Here is a 14128-nt window from a genome sequence, read left to right as displayed (position 1 = left end):
AGAGATGTCTGCGCATGTCCATAAATATAAGATTCAAACGTAACCGAACAAGCTATATTTGGTACATAACAAAGATGAAAGCCAGTTGTTATAACAAATAAACCGGCAAAATCAGTCACGCTCACAGACCCTGCTGTAAGCCGGCCTGAGCTCTCAGTCCAGCTACCTGTCTTCAGCAGTGAAGGCAGAGCTGCCTGGGCTGAGTTGTTCTCTTCCCAGCTCTGACTAGTTTGTCATGCTGGTTAACATCATAGGTAGGCAAATGTCAGCGTTCAGCAGAAGGCTGGAGCGCCATCAGAGCCAATCAGAGCAGAGTAGGGGTGGGTCTGTCCGAGTCAGTTCCATCTTTCCCCCATCTTGATGGACACCGCTCTTCCAGCCTCTTTCCAAAATATTTAAAAACTTTTTTACATGAGAATACCATGTAAACTAAATAGTAATCATAGCAGTGTTGAATGAGTCTGGAACTTGGTTTCTTCTGAAGAAATTTTATTTTAATTTCTACTTAAGTGAAGTTCCTACTCAGATTTTCCAAAGGTACCAAAATGTTAGACTGGGTTTTTGAGGAAATTTCTCTAAAAAGATGAAAATCATGTTGAACTTTCCCTAAATATTTCCCTAAAACATAGTGTTGTAACAAGAAGATGCAGAATAAACCCCCATTTGTCAGATTACTAGGCGAACCAAACACCAATACAGTCTAATATAACAGCCATGCAATAAATCCTACCTTCATTACAGTTTTAATATTCAGTATTCATTGAAACTGTTTTACAGGGGTGCTGATTCAACTTTATGGCCATTTGTAAGAATTAATTTTATTGATGTATGCGATTCTATCAAGTAGAGTAGTTTTTTTTCTAGCCCTAAAGCTCCTTGAGAGGGGATTTAAGGGAGATATTTAGGTCCAAGAGATTTGCCAAAGACCGGCTGGCTAAAGTTTGAAATAAACACACTTTTAATAGTGATTCTTCATTAATAGTCTGGTTAGATAATTGTTTTTCATGCTGCTTGAGTGTTGCACCGCTCGTTCTCCAGAGAGTTTTTTTTTTCTTCCAAGCCGGCAATCATTTTGGAGAAAACCTCTCCTAATGGTGTGTCTATCAGCAGATGGCCAGAAGCTACCTGCCAGCTTAGAAAGGAGGAAGGACATCTGAGAGGAGAGGGAAATAAGAGAGAGATAAAGAAGAAAATGGCTAAAGTACAAACCACATGACGGGCTGCACAAACTGAGAGAAAACAGGCTCTGTATTCATTCCTCGCATTCTGTACACTGGCATGTCTCCTGGGTTTAAGAAGAGAGGGTTTTTAATTGAGGCAGATTCTGTGTGTGTGTGTGTGTGTGTGTGTGTGTGTGTGTGTGTGTGTGTGTGTGTGTGTGTGTGTGTGTGTGTGTGTGTGTGTGTGTGTGTATGTGTGTGTGTGTGTGCTCCATGAGGATGTTTTTCATGCCCTGCGTTTGCACACTGTTCTTGGAATTATGTGACTTACAACCCCCTGCAAACAAACACACACGCACGCAGTAAGTATGTTTTCTTACCACCATCTTGTTGAGGGAGACCCAGCAGTCAGACGGAAAGTCCTGCAGCATGGGAACCAGGAACTGGAGACAACCATCCCAGTGACACAACAGCAGCATCATACCAATCAGGTTGAATATTCGCATCACAGCACTGGCCAGGTCATAGGTCATGTGGAAGATCTGTCAGGAGGAGACGAGATGGGCAGAGAGAGGGTTATAAAAGTGGAGAGGAGGAACAGACAGAGAGATGTGTGAGAGGAATGAAAAATCAGCTTATGTTTATACAGACTGAGATAAAAACTAAAACTGTTGAATCACAAACAGCATATCCAGCATGACGTTACACAGAAGAAAGAATTAGAAACACTTGAGTTTTACTATGTGGCTACACAGACTATTTTCAGTAGATGTAGTTTACATTTAGTACATGTTATATTTGTAGGGCTGCAAGTAACAATTATTTTCATAGTCAATTAATCGGCCAATTATTTTCAGAATGAGAGTAAATCAAAACAGTAAAGTTGCAGATTTGTAATCAACTAGTTAAAAAGAAATGCTCCACAGAGCTGCAGGGAGATGTGTTGGGTGACAATTCTTTTGTGAGTTTGATAACATTGAGCAACCCCCCTTTCATATTGCAGGCAGTCATTTGACCAATTGTGAGTATAAACGTATTGATTAGTGTAGCTTTAAGTAAAACAACACTCTTAGAGGAAAAGCCGCAGGGAACTTTGTGGTTAAACAGCCATTTTTCAGTTGGTTTTCCCACTGATGCACAGTGTTTGTACTCGAATTAGTGAATATGACATGACACACAATTTAAAATGGTGTGATGTTACCAATCAGTGACAAAACTGGTGATTTGGGTTTTGCTCTACGTGCTGAATGCCATTCCCTCACCAAATTAGTAGAATAATGAGCACGACTGAGGTGCTCCATTATAACCAGGTGGGTAAAATGAACAAGCACAGAGCGCGTGGTCTGTACTCATTCATGATAAAAACCTCGTCAGACTGTGATGAAGCTTTGATCAGCAGCCCAGGCCGGCCTCTCCGCTGTTTCTTACATTTACTCCCCTCAGGTGAGAAGGCTCATTATTGTGGAGCTGGTGTTGTGGTCACAGCCTTGTAAACACCACTCACACTGCGGCTTCATTGGCTATCAGCCAGGCCTTGTTGCCACTGAGTGTGTGAGGTAGATTTACACGCACGTGTGTCCACTTGTGTGTAATCCTCACTTAGCTGGGCCAAACGGAGGCTTCACTAAAATTGTAAGTGAAGCAGGTTTCCCACTCGGGACAGAGAATTGTCCTACAAAGGAAGTAGGCCAGATACTGTACGTATGTCTACATATAATAAATATATTTATGCATACCGGAAAGCCCTGGTTTATGGGCCAAATTAATGGTTTCGTACATCAAACACAAAGACTCATTTCTCACTTGAGACAAGAGCATCGTCCTACATGTGAACTAGGCCAGACACTGTGTGTGTGTATGTGTGTATGAGTGTGTTTGTCTAGAAAGACACACACCGTTGTGAATTTACAGTTTAGGAGTAGCCAGGTCAGGACATTCAGTGACTCATCCCGTCACCTCAGAGGCCTCGCTGCCTTAAATGTGCAGTTCTTTAAATGTCATAACATTTAAGTATTGGTTATCTTAGCTCTCTGGACACTAGTGCTGCAACTTACAATTATTTTCAAATTAAATTCTGTTGATTATTTTGCTGATAAATCAATTTTGGTCTATAAAATGTCAGAAAATGGAATATTCACTTTTAAGAAGCTGGAATTAAAGAATTTTGCCTTTTTTCTTAAAATTTTACTCAAACAATTAAACAACTATCAGAATAGTAGCCGATTAATTTAATAATCACTTAATAATCAGTGAATCGATTACCTACAAACCCCAATTCCAAAAAAGCTGGGACACAGTGTTTAATATAAATAAAAACATACTGCAATGATTTGCAAAAGCTTTTCAGTGCAAGACATTCAATGTTCAAACTGATTACCTTGATTGTTTTCTGTAAATATACACTGGTTCTGACTTTGAAAAGTTGGGACGGAGGCATGTTTACAGTGATACATCGCCATTTCTTTGAACAACACTCAGTAAGTGTTTGGGAAATTCTTTCTCATTCTTGCTTGATAATCGACTTCAACAGTCAGGGGTCTCTGTTGTTGTAATTTGCTCTTCCTAATTCATCATGGTGAATTCATAAGCAACCACACATTTTCAATGGGAGACCAGTCTAGTACCCAAACTCTTTTACTGTGAAGCCATGCTGTTACAGCGTGCAAAATGTGTCTTGGCATCGTCTCACTGAAATACGCAGGGGCATCCTTTCAAAAGATGCTGTCTGGATGGCAGCATATGTTGCTCAAAAACCTGCGTGTACCTTTCAGCGTTAATTGGGCCCTCACAGATGTGTAAGTTACCCAGGCCATGCCAACACATTTCAGAATGAATTTATCTCACGTCTTACAAAAAAGAAAAGTTCATCAGTTTGAACATTAAATATCTTGTTTTTGCACAGTGTTTAATGAATACAAGTCACAAAGGGTCTGCAAGTCATTGCATTATATTTTTATTTACATTATACACTTTTTTGGCATTGAGGTTTGTAGAATATCTAGATATATACAGCAGCATGATATTGTTTCTTATTGATGGATCACGTCCTGTTTGAATATCTATGAAAACATGAGTTTCTTCTTTATTCTTCACTCTTCTGCATATTTTAAGTTTCATCTCCTCTCCTTCATATCAGCCTTGGGTTAAAAATGCAACTCATCAGCCAAAGTTACCACTTTCTACATTTTTTTTTTAGTTTTTCCTATAATGGCTAATGGCCTTAGTTAATTTGGAGAAGGAGAAAGGGAAACACACTGTGAGGCCCTGCCCTGTGATTAGGAAGCGTTCCCATTATGATTAATGAGGCACCAGGACTAATGTTCCCCCCCGACACCAGAACAGCACCTGGCCATGTGTCACTGTCAGACCACAATCTGGGTCAAGGCATATCACTGTGACCACAACTCACAGCCTGACAAAACACAGATAAAGTACTTTCTACTCCTCTCTGCTGCACACCGTCAAAAGCACGGTGATCCGGACGATTCAGACGAAAACATTTAGAGAAAACTACTGAACCTGATTAAATACTATTAACTCCCACTACCAATGTGTGCACTCTCATTGGGCCTCACGCAGAAAGCCATTTATGAACAAATTTTCTTTTGGTTTCATCCACTGATATCTGGGATTCACCAGATGTTCTCCTATTGATTTCTCTTCTATTAGCTACCAGAAAAAAAGTGGTCGAGATAACTCATACCAAGATAAGAAAAAAACATCTTGGATTCACAGTCACACACAAAGAAAGTCAAGTTTTAAAACTTTTGGGGAAGCCGGGATGTTACAGAACATTTGGACTAGCTACGTTAATGATAAGCATTGATCACTTAATTGCTGTTAAGAATTTAACTGGTTAAAAATGGACATAATTGATGATCGATAGTCTAGAAATGCCAGTAATTGAGTCTCATTTGACATTGTTTGGGCTGGCAGAGCCATTTGTTGAATAAGTGCTCTTAAAATGAAGAAAAGAAAAAAAGAAGTAAAAATAATAATGTGGCAATAAACAAACAGTTAAAGGTGCCATATGTCTTCTCACATCTATATCCTGCTTCCCAAAATTGCTGCATTTATTTATTTTATATCATCTTAAATTAATAGTTTAGGGGTTTTAGACTGTTGATAAGAAAAAAAAAAATAAAACAGCTATTGAGCCCATAAACTGACACAATCTAATAAAAGGTTATCAGTAAGTAAATACATTCATAAATAATATTGTTGGTTAAATATTTAAAATTAACGTGTAAAAAGAAATATATAACTTTTCCTTAAAGCTCTGATCAAATAACAAAATAACAAAAAGTCTTTTCCTTTCATTTACAGCATCACAATATGTAGGTTTCACTACTGCTGAAGTTCCTCTTTTTGCAGCTTTTTTAGGGGCATTTCTCCAATTCTCTGCCAGAGTATTTGCACACAGCACAACACTTGCCCTTGTGTAGTGTGCAGGAAGGCATTATTTATGCTAATAAGAAACAATTGGCCACACCCCTCTAATTCTTGTTCAGGTGGGATTCATCATTTGGATGGTTACGAACGTTTAGTGCATCTGGAGTTGACATCTCTTTCTCTTTATAGAAAATTAAGAGAACATAGATGAAAAATTTAAGAGAATACTGCTACTTGAGGCCCAACGTCTAACTCATTAAAGAAGGCATTCTGTGAGGCTCACCAGCAAGTGGAGAGCCTTGATACGAGCTTCCTGCCTCAGGAAATTGCACTGGTTATTCCTGACAGTGCTTATCTCTGCTTCAACAAACACACGCGCCGGTCTATTCAAAGATCATGAAGTCAGAAAATACATACAGTCAACCTGCTCGGTCTGCTTTTTTTAAATCATGAGCACGATTCTTGGACGGTATTCTATTCGGTTGGCCTGCAGCTGAGCTAAACGGTGAAATCATCTTTTAGGGAACCCCCCGCTGCAGCTGAGCTGAGCTGAGCCGAGCTGAGCTGGGCAGAGGGGAATCGCAGCCAGCAGCAGAGCTCAGCTGAACTAAGCTGATGGAGGGCAGGGCTGAGTCCAAGCAAAGGAGCGTTCACTTGCGAGTGTTTGAATCAGTAATTAGGGTTCTCGTCGAGCTCAAATTACCGCTCTGTAATCAGAAGAGCGGCGGTTATTTTCAGAGTGAGGGAACACACACATCTGATTCATAGATGCTCGTTTAGTCCAAACAGGGATCCTCAGTTTATGTACGCAAGCACCCACACAGCAGGCCAGGGTTAATTTTGTTTACGCAGCATACGTTACACGATGGATGATAATGTATCTATCCATGGACCGACATTATTTCCTGCCATGTCATCAGAAAGCTTGCATTAGCCAGCCTGTCTGTCCCCATTTCCAACTGTTTCATGAAGCACTGATTTAGTTAAGACGTAAGATTAAAACAATTTTTCAAATAAGTAGAAGGCAGCTCTTGTTATGAGAGGAAGAAAATAGCAATTAGCGTCTCTGGTGGTTCATTTCTCAGAAAATTCCTTTTCACTTTCCCACTGATAAGCACAAATTAATTTTTCATGAATTCTTAACTGCATCAGTACACTTCTGATGAGCTATTATCCAGCTATCAGGCTTATTGTTATACAACATGGCAAAACCTCATTTTTCTGTGTGTCAGGAAGTAATTATACAGAGAAGGATTGTTTTGATACACAAACAGAATTAGTTGTATACTGACAGAAACTACCACACTGGAATCCAATATTGTATTATTAATTAGAGGCAGGCATTCGGGCCAGTTTTTCTTTTTTGTTAGCAATACAAAGTGCTGGGGAAATACTTTGTCATAGAAACCAAACTACAGCTTAGTTCTGCACTGAAACATCAGTGATGATGAGGCTGATGAGTCTTTTTGTTAGAGCCTAAAACTCATCAGCAGGATTCATAATTAACATTCTCCTTTGTGAAGGCTTTCTTACAATCTGCACATTCCCTCACAGATGATGGTGATCCTACATCACTGCACATGTCATTATGGTAATTTAGGATGCTTCATCTTGTTAAAGTAAATGTTGAAAAAATGTTGGGAATACTGTCTACAAAGGCAACAGATAATATCCTATGTAGCCCGACCGATATTATTGTTGTGAGGCCAATATCAATGTTTGGGATTAAAAAAAATCTGATAATGATGTATCGACCACTGCTAATTGTTTTAAACATAAACAACAATCTCAATATGGTTCCCATATCTTTTTTTAAGAATTGTGACAAAGCGGGTTCTCCCCTCTGTACTACTGAAAAAAAAAACATGATGGTGCAACATGGCTCCTTCTGCAGATATAAAGGGGTTAATCCTAAGGTAACAAAAACATAGTGACCCTAATTTGCAGGTGATTATACACTAATGAAAACATAATTATCGATATTACATTCCATTTCTGCCATTTTCTGCCAATAAATACCCATAAACCTTTGACCCAAAAGGAATGGGGAGGTACACAAATGGTTGAACTTCATTTTAAGTTATTTTGTGAGATTTGAGAAAGATGCCATTCTCAGCAGAAATGGTCAAAATGCATCAATGACCAAGTCGATATTATTGGCTAAAACAACTATAAGTTGCAGTACATAAGTATGTAAACAGTTAGGGTGGATGGATGATGTCATCATGCATCACCGATGGCTGACAGTCATTGACTACTGAGCCCTCTCCCATCATAATGTTGTGATTTAAAAGCTCTCTGGGGCTGCAAGGCAGGAGTTGTTGGCAAAGTTCTGTTTTTGGTTTGGAGGAGAGAACAGAAACAGAAGCTGTTGCTGCTGGTCACTGCACCTGGCCAATTAGACGAACCCAAGATGCCCTGTTACATTGGTGGCAGTGGTGTTTCTTTTCCGCAGGCCACTATTCGTGTATTTCTTTCAATCACGCCATTGTTATTTGCACTGTTGTTTTCTGAGCCTAGTTTCTTCAGTATAGCTAGCTGGCTAACTTTGTTTCAAGCTTCAGAGGCTGGGAGTGACTGTTTAACTCAGTTGGTAGAGTGTCCACCCCATGCATGGAGGGTGTCAGTCCTCTGCAGTGGCCACTGGTTCGACTCCCGCCTGCGGCCCTTTGCTGCGTGTCATCCCCTCTCTCTTCACCCCCTTTCCTGTCTACTCTTCAGCTGTACTATCAAATAAAGGCAAGAAAAGCCCAAAAAGAGGAGAGGGGGATATTTCAGAGGTACGCCAGTTAAGGATGTGAGCGTTAATCTGCCAATTCAGTTAAGCTGAGAGAGACAATGGAGGTTGCTGTCAGAGTGACAGCAAGAGGCGGTGGTGACTACAATGGTGAGCTGGAGAGCAAGTTGACATTTCTGCTATGGGGCAGCCATAGGAACCAACACATCCTTATATAAGCACGCCAATTTAAATGTAATCTTTAAGATTAATTCTCCAACCAAACTTGTTCTCCCTTTACTGTTCAGAGAAACACCCAAACTCTTACTTGTCCCTGTCATTGGATCAGAAATGTTGAACATCAGCCTACCTCCTCCCATTGATGAATGTAGCGGATAAGTCTCGACAGCCTCAGCAGCCGCAGCAGACTGAGGATCTTCGTGAAGCGGACGATGCGGAGCGCCCGGGCCGTCTTGTAAACTTCCGAGTCAATCCCTTTCTCCACGATGAGGAAGATATAATCCACAGGTATGGAGGAGACAAAGTCCACCACGAACCAGGTCTTCAGGTACTTCTTCTTGATCTTCTCGGGGTCGAGGATGATCTCGGTGTTGTCCTCGAACACGATCCCCGTCCTGAAGTTTAGCACCAGGTCCATGAGGAAGAAAGTGTCAGAAACCACGTTGAAGATGATCCAGGGTGTGGTGGTCTCATCCTTGAAGAAGGTGATGCCCACGGGGATGATAATCAGGTTGCCCACCATGAACATCAACATGGTGAAGTCCCAGTAGAACCTGACAGTTTGGAGAAACACAAAATATGCTTTAAATATGAGGAGAATAAAGACATGATGGTCACATAGGAAAGTGCTAAATTTGAGCCAGTTAAGTGTGGGTGATGAACTGAGTGAAGTCTAGACACTCAAAGATCTGTTATTTGCAATGCATATCACATGACACCAAATGTGCTGATGCTATTTGGGTTATGACAAGTGATTTTTCTAGCTTTCATGAATCAGTGCTATCTCAGTGGCCCATCTAAACACAGTGACAAAAGGCTGATTGCCTGCCTGCGTTTTTCACTAAGTGCACTGTATCTTCTCCAAGTGAGGTAACCTACACCATCTGACTCAAGACAAGGTCAAAGCAAGGACAAACAGAGAGACAGGAATATTACAGGAAAGATAAGCTGGGTGCAACTCATTCTAAATCAAAGAACGACAGACAGAGGATGTCTCAGTGGTTAGCACAGCTACAGCTTTGTGTTCCATATCTGATTCGCAGTCATTTACGTTTAGTCCAAAACAAAAGGAGAACAGGACACATGGGTGGGCCGTCACAACCCTTACACAACACTCAATAAAACCATGAAACCAGTAGCTTCTGCATTTTAAAGGTATAATGTGCAGCATTTTTCTAAAAACTAGTGTGGTGGTCGCTGTACCTGCAGAGGCCCTGCAGAGACCCTGCAGAGACCCTGCAGAGACCCTGCCCTCTGCCTGTATTTCCTAATTTTCTCATACTCTGCTCCACTCAGGACGCTCCTGGACTTCAGCCTGTTTGACAACACTGGTGTGTAGCCCCCAGCCAATACAGTGCATATGTTTTCAGGTCACAACTCTGTAAAAACGTAGCAACAAATAGTTACATCGTATTCTCTGTCTCTTTTCTCTGCTGAGAGCAGCAGAAAGAGTTTTACACACACACACTGGTGGAGCAGACCGAGAATTGCTTTGGCTGCATTTACAAAAAATCTAGAGTTGAGCAGAAGTGTGGGTATGTTTATTTGTGTCTTAAAAATGTAACTGTTGTGAAGCAATCAGAAAATAATGTTTTATTTCTCTGATTCACTGCTTTGTTCTTGCTACCGGCACAAGCTCACCTAATTCACACTTGCGCCCTCTCTCGTCCGTTCAGTCGGGGACGAGGGGCCAACTTTGAATGGTGCAGTTACAAACAATAGTGCAAATTATACCTTTAAAAATGATGAATTGATTAGTGGATTAACATATAGTTAATTAGCAACTATTTTGATAATCCATCAATGAATTATCGAGCAAGTATGTCAAATATACACTGGTTCATCTTTCCCAGTATGTGGATCTGCTGCTCTTGTCTAACACAACATTGCAACACTTCAAGCTCAGTGATTTTTCACTATTTTCTGATATATTATAGACCAAACTATAAAAGTTTTCTAACATCTGGAGAACAAGATGTGTAGGCCAAGGCATCTCTGCAACACTGCAGTACTTCATTATAATGCTGTTTTGTCACACATTTTATCTCGATCACAACAATGCAGCTTCTGTGGTTTGGACTGGATTTTGGCCATATTGCAATTTCAATAATATTTCAATTAAGTGTGCAGTTCTAGGTGCAGCCAAATGCTGTTTTTGTCATGTCAGAAAGCTTTAAGTTGCTGTCTGATCGGCTGAAAGTAAGTGTGAGGGAAGGGAGGAACTGATTGAAGAGTGCTGCTGAGTCACGACTTCAATCCTCTCTGTTTCAGAAAACATCCTATTGCTCAGTTTGGAATGTTTCATTACAGAATTCCCTGTAAATCCTAATCAATATTCCACGAAATAACATTTTGATAAAGTCAAAATTCAATTAAGACCTCAGATAGGTGGTTTATCTTCAGACGGCTTCTGTTTTACGCTTGAGATGACTGGAGGAGCTGTCCTTGGTGTTGAAATGTTCCAACACTTTCCAGCTCAACAACAGAACCTTAACAACTTTAAGCTGGTCTTTAAGATGAAACTCATTAAACAAAGCCTTTCTGCGGACACATACACATGTCGTACTGCAGTTGGACTAATACTTTGCCACAGCTATCAAGAGCTGTCCAGAGATCAAAATACACGAGTTTAACCAGATGGTTTACAGTACAGCCACAATCTGCATGAAGAAATACAAAAAAACAAACAAAACAATATTACTTATGATATTCTTCTAGAAAAAGGGGACTATCCCCTTGAGGCATACACTGTTGAGATTTTGAGTTTTGCTCATGTTTAGACAAATTTAACCTATTTGTCGTCAACAAATAATTCATAGTCTTCATTATCATATTTAGGGCTGCAACTACTGATTACTTTCATTGTCAATAATCTGTTGATTATTTTCTTGATTCAGAAAATGGTGAAAATGTCTGTCAGTGTCTCCCAAAGCCAAATATGATATCCTCAAATGTTTGTGCTGTCCACAACCTAAAGATATTCTGTTTACTGTCATACAGCAGAGGGTCTGAACCTTTAACCCAAATTAATCACGCTGGTGTTCACAAGCCTCCCACCTCCGTTTGCCTGAGACCATTCAGGGTAGACACATCGAACCACATACAACCTTATGGGGATATAAATGATTAATCATTAATCAATTAATCACCACTAAGAATTTGACTGATTAAAATGTATTAATCAATAACTAAACAATAGCCTAAAAATGGCGATAAGCGCACCTCATTTGAAATTGTTTTGTTTGGCAGAGACATTAATTGAATAAAAAAAGACATATGTATTGGATCTTATCAATTATTCGTGATTAATTGATTGTTAGAATTTTCAAATATCCTTTAGGAAAATGCTAAAAATTTGCAACTCTGTTCTCTTATGTTGAATATCTCTCAAGGGCTGACAGCGCTGAGAGCTGCTACTTGGCTCTTATTCCTGGCTGCATGCCACAGTATGCTCATTTATTTCATTCTCACAACCATCTGGCAACCCCCAGACATGATCTTTTCCGACCCCCTTGGGGGTCTTGACCCCCGGGTTGAGAACCACTTCCATAGAGGAGAAGAGAAACCAGACAATATTAACTTGTAATGAGCTGGAATCAAATAATTTTGTCTTTTTTTCTTAAAAAAATATTGACACTAATTGATTGTTAAAATAGTCGAAGATTAATTTGATAGCTGCCACCTAATTTATTTATTTAAATTAATTGTTGCAGCTCTAATCAAATTTTAAGCACAATGAAAATGCAAGTGGAAATATCTAACATTGTTCATTTATGTTTATGTTATTTTTATTCCATTTTCAACTTTCACCTGGATGTTCTCTTAGATTTTCACTCCTTTCTGGTGTAAAGTTTGATTTGGAGGAGTACCAGACAATGTGTCAGCCTGCAGTTTGCACTCTTTATGAACCTAACTCAGTTTGACCCATACCTGAAGTCGCTGTATGGGTGGATAATCCAGTTACCCGCTGACTTTACGCGCTCTTGTTCTTTCTCCACCGCTTTCTGGCTGCCAAACATGCGCAGGGAGAATTTGTTGACTCCGGGCTGGAGCATGGAGCTGAACTGCCGCTGCATGTAAGTCTGGTTCCCCCTGGAGTCTCCATCGTCCGGCACTATCTGTGAGCCGTCCTCAGCTTTGGAAAAGGTGACAGAGTTTCTGGACTGCTGACTCGGAGTCTGTCCCTTACTAGTCGGCGCGTTGGAGAAGGAAACTCTGGAGTCCTTTTTCTCCATCGCCGCCGCGCTCTTGACCTCAGCCCCTGGTGGCCCCTGCTGTGCCAGGGACCCCGCTGAAGTGACGGAGCCGTCCATGACTACTGCAGCCTTGCCGTCTTCAGCTGATCCTACTCCTCCATCGGTTTGCTTCTCCTGCCTGGAGATGAGAGAGGAGAGGCTCCCTGAACTGGTCGGGTCCCTTCTACAGTCTCCGTTTTTGTTGCATATCATGCCGCTGGCTCCCGCTGTGTCCCCTCCAGCAGCAGCAGCAGCATCAGCAGCATCCCTCTGGCACAGCAGAGCACTGACAGGTGCGGAGTCCTGCTCGTCCTGCAGGAGCCACAGCTCATTGTTGTTGGAGTTTTTGCGCGCAATGGACGCGGCTCCGCCTCCTCCCGGCGTCAATTTCTTCATCTTGGTTTCTGCGCTGCTCCCATGATTCTCGCGTCCTGGCGAGCCGGAGCCGCAGGCTGCTACTTGAGGAGGTGGAGGCTGCTGGAATTTGGGCTCCTCCTCGCTGTCCTCCGCCTCGTCCATCACAGACACAGGCAGACAAAGACAGGCGGACAGACACCTTGAACCTGGCGAGACTGGGCGGCGGCGGAGGAAGCAGGGAGTGTGGAGTTCAAAGCAGCAGCAACAGCCCTCTGCTTTCCATCCACACACCACTTTAAGGATAACACAGTACTGGCGGCGTTGCTATGGCTGCAACCTGGCTCCTGTTATTGTGTGTGATGCATGTGTGTGTGAGAGAGAGGGAGAGAGCATTACCTCTGGGCTGCAACCATCTACAGGTAGCTCACATTGAATGAAAAACTGAACACGCGCCTCTATTTAACTAACAAATATAATATTAAATGCAAACATAAACTCACCTGATAGGAACAGGGATCAGCAGGACAAAGGTGAAACATGAAGGTCAAAAGAAACCAACAAGTTCTCCAGGTTTGGCATCCAGCAGTTGATCTCAGGTGGATTGACTCCAGTTGGTAATCTATACTGACATGGTCAGCTGATCCATAGTTACTCTGATACTAGATCTTTCTCCACTAGACTGAGAGCCTGTTTCATCACCGTCTGCCTGTTGCTTTAGGTTGCTAGTCTGCAATACGATCAGGGCCTCCCATTCTTGGCTAAATGGCGCCACCTTGTGGAGAAAATACATTATTTGCACACTCAGGTTTCGTGAGCAGCCAAAGGGCTTCCTCTGATAGTCAGGGGCTTTAATTATATAACCTTCTTAATAGAAATAGAAATGCAACACTCACGTTTTTGTTCCAATTTTTCATGAGTTGAAGCAAAAGGTCTAAGACTGATGTGCACACAAAAGTAGAGCTGCAAGGATTTATTGATGAATTAATTATTTTGATGATTGATTGGGGGGGGGGGTACAAATTTGCTTT

The 14128-nt window shown here is 41.3% G+C and overlaps 1 protein-coding gene across 1 annotated transcript in view; it reads right to left on the bottom strand.

Moving 5' to 3' along the window:
• The window catches only part of hcn2b (hyperpolarization activated cyclic nucleotide-gated potassium channel 2b), a 59871-nt gene extending 46324 nt beyond the window's left edge, over positions 1-13547 (bottom strand). The window contains exons 1-3 of the mRNA XM_084722906.1: positions 12439-13547; positions 8639-9062; positions 1541-1702 (exon numbers count right to left, since the gene is read on the bottom strand). Of these exons, the coding sequence (XP_084579032.1) occupies positions 1541-1702; positions 8639-9062; positions 12439-13262 (1410 nt within the window). The 5' untranslated portion in view covers positions 13263-13547. The remainder of the gene's footprint in view (positions 1-1540; positions 1703-8638; positions 9063-12438) is intronic.
• Positions 13548-14128: the final 581 nt, after the last annotated feature.

Source organism: Lutjanus erythropterus, chromosome 7 (assembly GCF_056507025.1).
Source record: "Lutjanus erythropterus isolate fLutEry1 chromosome 7, fLutEry1.hap2, whole genome shotgun sequence".
Classification (NCBI taxonomy): Eukaryota; Metazoa; Chordata; class Actinopteri; order Lutjaniformes; family Lutjanidae; genus Lutjanus; species Lutjanus erythropterus.
The sequence above is the reverse complement of the archived record's forward strand: the minus strand, read 5'-3'. Positions and strand labels throughout refer to the sequence as shown.